The 5,998-nt window shown below is 49.5% G+C and overlaps 1 protein-coding gene across 1 annotated transcript; it reads left to right on the top strand.

Moving 5' to 3' along the window:
* The first annotated feature begins 4,984 nt into the window (after window positions 1-4,984).
* Window positions 4,985-5,770, top strand: GJB6 (gap junction protein beta 6). The gene has a single exon (XM_065895904.1). The coding sequence runs from the start codon at window positions 4,985-4,987 to the stop codon at window positions 5,768-5,770; it is 786 nt and encodes a 261-aa protein (XP_065751976.1).
* Window positions 5,771-5,998: the final 228 nt, after the last annotated feature.

Here is a 5,998-nt window from a genome sequence, read left to right as displayed (position 1 = left end):
AGCTGTGAGTGGTTTGTATATTTTAGTTAAAAATTTTAGGTAGAATGAAATTGTGGGGAAATAATTTCTGGCCCAAGCTTCTGGGTCCGTGAGGGCATAATCCTGCCAGTGGCTTCATTATCATGGTAAGATTTCTGTTTGACTCATTTGATCCATGAGAATGGACCGGGGTCCCCAGAGGGCTTTTTCTGTTTTTATTTCCAGGATCATTTAACTCCAGCTGGACTTAAATGTTTGGAAAGGACACAGGTTTGCTTCAGGGAACAGAGACTGCTAAATGGAAAAAAATTTTTTTAACTCTTTGAATTCTTAAATGGATTAAGAATTACATGTACAGTATTAAAATACTGCTTCCTGAAAAAATATTTTGTGGGTTTAGATTCTAAATAATTGTGGCAGTTTCCTTTGGACTTTAACTGTATATATTAAATACATTTTTGAATATACATATATATTCAAATTAGAACATATTTTAATTTAAAATTTATCCTTTAATAAATATTGATTGTATTCTCCAAAGAATTTAATTCGGAAGACCCCCATTATATAACACACCTCCCACATATGGACATACGATTACATTGAATCTTGGATGATGATAGCTCAGAACCATCAAAGTTTACTTTGGACAAAAAAAAAAAGAAGTACATGTAATTCTATGAATTGTCCATTTTTATGTTTAGACTCCATAGACAGGATTTTTTTCATTTTTATTGAGTTAATTTTGAAGAAGTATATAAATCCTAAATCCATTTGATCACTGGTCATTACTTTGAAGGGACAGTTGATGGATTTTTGAGTCACTAAATTTAAAAATCAGCTATCAGTTCGTCCCTTGGATGACCTGAGATTTCCAGAGACAAAAGGAAAAGACTCTTCTTGATTACGGAGAGAGTTTAAGAATTTTATTTTTTAGGCTGCTGACTTGCGGGGTAAGGGAGTATATCCAGTTCCTCAAACTCCACCTTCTTTTTTTTTAATGCTCAGGGGCATGGGCTTGAGGTTTGGGATCGGGCATTACTATCATTATCATAATTGTTATTATTATTATTTTGAAAGGGAAAAGGATCCACACTGAAGATTTTATTTTGATGTTACTGTGTATTTGAAGTACAGGGCATCGGGAAACTGGCAGGTCCAGACAGCCCCCTTAACAGTTCTGGGGATGAAGAAAAACTACCACCCGGGGTCGTGCAGTGGACCCCCGGGGAGGAGCTGAAGGGCTGTGGCCACAGCTACCAGTTTCCCTTCACGGGTCACACCCTCACGGCCCTCCGGAAGCTGCACCCGGGTTCCCGTTCCTGGGGGTGCTGAGCGCCACTGGTGGCCCGGTGGTCGGTGACCGATGGTGCAGTGGAGCCTGGTCCCAGAAGGGGGAACCTCACCCTGAGTCTCCTCTGGCCGCAGAGCTGCGAGTGCCTCAGGCGCTGCTTTTGCCTTGGCGTTATTGCATCTCACCAGCACAGAGTCCTCCACTGTCCGGGGCCAATGTGGACGTGGTGAGGGATGCTCTGTCCTCAGGCCCGACGGGGCGTCGGGGATGGCTTTGGAGGGAGTGCAGATGCTGAGGGGATGCTGGGGCTTTAGTTTTGGTCCTGTCATCGGTGAAACTGACACGGCTTTGTTAAGCAAACTAGTTATGCTTAAATTCTTAAATAAGAATTTTTAAAACAAGAAATTATGTTACTGAGGCAGATGCTAATAGACTTTAACTGTTTGAATTTAAGAGGGAAGCACCGTCTCTCTTCCTAACACTCTGTGTCATCAGAAGTCAGGTCACTGGTTTCCTATTTTCAGAGCTAAGCAATCGGACCGCAGCTGTGTGTCCGCAGTGGCTAGAGACACTGCACAGCCCAGTGGCGTTTGCTTCTGTGAGCTTGATTGTCAACCACCTTTCTACACAGGAGCCAGGCAAACTTATTCTTTGCCTAAAAGACAGCCAGGAAGGTGCCAGTTAAAATAAACCAGTCTGGGGACTTCCCCGGCGGTCCAGTGGTTAAGACTCTGCCTTCCAAGGCAGGAGGTGCAGGTTCGATCCCTGGTCAGGGAACAAAGATCCCACACGCTACGGAGTGTGGTCAAAAACTAAAAAAATAAAAAAGTAAAATAAAATAAACGGCTCTGGTTCACAAAGAAAGAGTTAATATTTTGCTTTTTATTGAACAAAGCTTTTTATTATTAAAGCTTTGTTTAATACTAATTGTGAGGGGTACCGACGGAGACAGTTACTTTGGAAAGTAATTTTCAAAGCATCTTCACATCTTCTGCCGCCAAAATGTTTCTGGCAGGGCCCCCTGAGGCTCTCCTGCCCTGGAAGAGTCCTGGAAGCAGTGGCTGCGGCCTCAGGGCAGGAAGCCTGGGGGGGGTCCACACCCCCCGCCAGTCTTCTAGGAGGTGAGGTGAGCTCTGCTTCTGTTCAAAGCCTCGACAGTGACATTCATCCAGACAACAGGGCTTCTCCCTAAGGGAAGGATGGGAACAGACGCCATGGGAAGGATGGGAACAGACGCCGTAGGAAGGATGGGAACAGACGCCGTAGGAAGCCATCTCATTTCTTTTTCACCCTTTAAAGGCAAATTGCTGATTTTTAGTCAGAGTCAATAAGTATCGTAAAACAGATTATTTTCTGTTCAGCTTTGCTACTTTGATAGAGCGTGTAATCTGGGGACCCAGAAAAGTCAAAAGAAATAAAGACGTGGCCACAATAATTGCCCCTGTTTTTTACAAGATGCCCCAGGGGGCAGGAGTCAAGGATTCTGCTCTAGAAAGCGGGTACCTCGTGGGGGGAGATTTGACCTCCTGACCTCTCCCATGACATCAGCCTCTGAATTCCTTCAGGCCAGTGGCCTCTGGCCCCTGGGAGGGGGAGGGTGCTGCCTTACTCAGGCAGCTGAAGATAGACAACTCAGAGAGGAAACAGCCTTCTTACCGGTGGGGGAGTTTCAACTCTCTGCACTTTGGAGGGTTGGAGAAAATGTGACCTTTATTTGAGAAATCAAAAGCTTGCTGGTCGGGCGTTGAATTCCCCACTCTTCAGTGGGAGATGTTTACCAGTTAACTAGAGAATATCTCCAGCTTGTAAACAGACAGGATGGACCTCCCAGGTGAGCCGACACTGTAAAATATATTCAAACCTCGCGATATTTGTGTTTCTTCCTTCCACTGGGTGCATCCCGGTGCTTCCAGCTCAGGAGGGCTACAACTGGGCAGATTTATTCTAACAACTTCCACCAGGAGCTGAGAGTGAATTCTACAGTTCATAGCTCTCCAATAAGGTTTTTAAATCAAAGACTCATTACCGCGGACTTGGAAATCCTTTAGGTCATGGGGTCAGTGGTCTGAGGCGGGGGTTAGACGCAGATCCTGAGACCAGTCTTCCTGACCGAGGCCCCCGTGTCCCCCCAGACCCGCATCGGAGGCTCACACAGCCTCACACAGCCTCCGATCAGAAGCATTAAGGACAAGGAAACACACTTTAAGGAGTGTGTGTTTAAAGAGCTGTGCTTTTTTCTCAGTTCTCCTTTTCAAAAAGCAAAAACCTGGCTGTGTGTACACTCCGCCTTTGAGTCCCGTTTAGTCCTGGATTCACACAGGAATCCAGCCCCCAGCCCCTTTGCTGCTCCCGGGGCTCCTTCCAGGCCCTGGCCCCCGTTCCCGGCCAGGTGGACACCCACCCGTGTGCGGGTCGTTCTGGAAATGCGCGTGAAGAGCCGCCCAGGGCGCTCGGGCTCCACTCTCCTCACCAGCCTGAGAGGGAGAAGGCTGAGCCCACGTTCAAGTGCAAGAAAGTCTCCCCCAGGGGTGTTGAGAGAAGGCCTTTGGGGCCCCTCCCCCTAAAAGGCTATGAGAACTTGGGTGAGCGTGTTTTTCTGAGGAGATGGTCTTTCAGAAGATTCTCAAAGGGTCCATTATTCTTTTTTTTTCTGAGCAGAACACTGACCAACTCTTTGGTCTGCCGTGGCAATGCAGAAGGGGTCCGTTTGATTTGTGCAGAGTTTCTTTAGAAGTCAAGGCCCCTGCGCCTCAGGACGTTGGATCAGAGCCTTCACAGGGGACCCTGCACTGCAGGCGGGGCTGGTCCCGCACCTGCGGCTCTTGCTGTAAACTTGGCACCTGTCCGGCGGGGGAGCAGCGCTGCCCATTAAGGGGAGACAAGTGAGCACTTTTTGTAAAAGCCTGTGGTTCTATTTTGGAAGAGGCTCTTTGAGTAGTTTACGGCGTTAGGTTTCCTAAGAACACATGATTATGGCAGGTGATATTGTTCAAGCTAGAAGTAAATACAAGCATAGTGTACAAAGTGAACTAATAAGCGTTTGGTTTCCTTTTTTCCCCTTCTTAGTCCATTGGGTAAAACAGATTGTGTCATTCCAGTGAATGACTTTTTTTCTTGGATGAGCCCTTTAACAAATAAAATCTACTGAGGGGGCTTCCCTGGTGGCGCAGTGGTTGAGGGTCCGCCTGCCGATGCAGGGGACACGGGTTCGTGCCCCGGTCCGGGAAGATCCCACATGCCACGGAGCGGCTGGGCCCGTGAGCCATGGCCAGTGAGCCTGCGCGTCCGGAGCCTGTGCTCCGCAACGGGAGAGGCCACGGCAGTGAGAGGCCCGCGTACCGCAAAAAAAAAAAAAAAAAAAAATCTGAGGAACATCTGTGATCCCTTGGGCAAAGCGAAACAGGGATTAAAAGGGAGCTTGGAAACGAATGTGTTTGCCTGAGGTCCTGGGTTAGTGATGAGTGTCAGGCAGCAACCTAACGTATAATCCGAGTTCAGCTGGATCCAGAGGCTTGTAAACCCGCGCCAGAACGCGAGAGTGCTTTCAGAGTGGGTGTTGTTCCTCCCAGAAAACCACCTCCTAGCAGCTCACGGGGTGAGCTCAAGAGAAACGTGCTCCTGTCTGTAACATTACAGCAGTTTTACAAGTTGACGGAAGGTTCCGCTAACTGCCCTGTGCTAATTTTCGCCTGTTCAGGATAAAGCGGCAGGATGGACTGGGGCACGCTGCACACGTTCATCGGGGGCGTGAACAAACACTCCACCAGCATCGGGAAGGTGTGGATCACCGTCATCTTCATCTTCCGCGTCATGATCCTTGTGGTGGCCGCCCAGGAGGTGTGGGGCGATGAGCAGGCCGACTTCGTGTGCAACACGCTGCAGCCCGGGTGCAAGAACGTGTGCTACGACCACTTCTTCCCCGTGTCCCACATCCGGCTCTGGGCGCTGCAGCTCATCTTCGTGTCCACGCCGGCCCTGCTGGTGGCCATGCACGTGGCCTACTACAGACAGGAGGCCGCGCGCCGGTTCAGGCGCGGGGAGAAGAGGAACGAGTTCAAGGATCTGGAAGATATCAAACGGCAGAAGATCCGGATCGAGGGCTCCCTGTGGTGGACCTACAGCAGCAGCATCTTCTTCCGGATCATCTTCGAGGCCGCCTTCATGTACGTCTTCTACTTCCTGTACAACGGGTACCACCTGCCCTGGGTGCTGAAGTGCGGCATCGACCCCTGCCCCAACCTCGTGGACTGCTTCATCTCCAGGCCCACGGAGAAGACCGTGTTCACCATCTTCATGATCTCCGCGTCCGTTATCTGCATGCTGCTCAACGTGGCCGAGCTGTGCTACCTGCTGCTCAAAGTGTGTTTCAGGAGATCCAAGCGGGCACAGACGCAGAGAACCCCCCCCAACCACGCCCTCAAAGAGAGTAAACAGAACGAGATGAATGAGCTGATTTCCGAGAGCGGGCAAAACGCCATCACGGGGTTTCCTAGTTAAACGGGGCCAGGCACCACGCAGCTGACGCAGCGTCACAGAACTGCGGCCTTCCCCGGAAGGCAGCGCCGACCAGGCGTCCTGGCTGTCGGCTGAGACTCTGTCCTTACAAACGGCTTTCACCATTCATAGATACCTGAGTTAGCTTTCTGTAGAATAATTGGGCCATGAATGTGCCACGTAATCAAATGTGTGGCCCGGCTCTACGGCCGGGCCTCGGTGTGACTTTTA

Source organism: Phocoena phocoena, chromosome 18, assembly GCF_963924675.1.
Source record: "Phocoena phocoena chromosome 18, mPhoPho1.1, whole genome shotgun sequence".
NCBI classification, from domain to species: domain Eukaryota; kingdom Metazoa; phylum Chordata; class Mammalia; order Artiodactyla; family Phocoenidae; genus Phocoena; species Phocoena phocoena.
The sequence above is the reverse complement of the archived record's forward strand: the minus strand, read 5'-3'. Positions and strand labels throughout refer to the sequence as shown.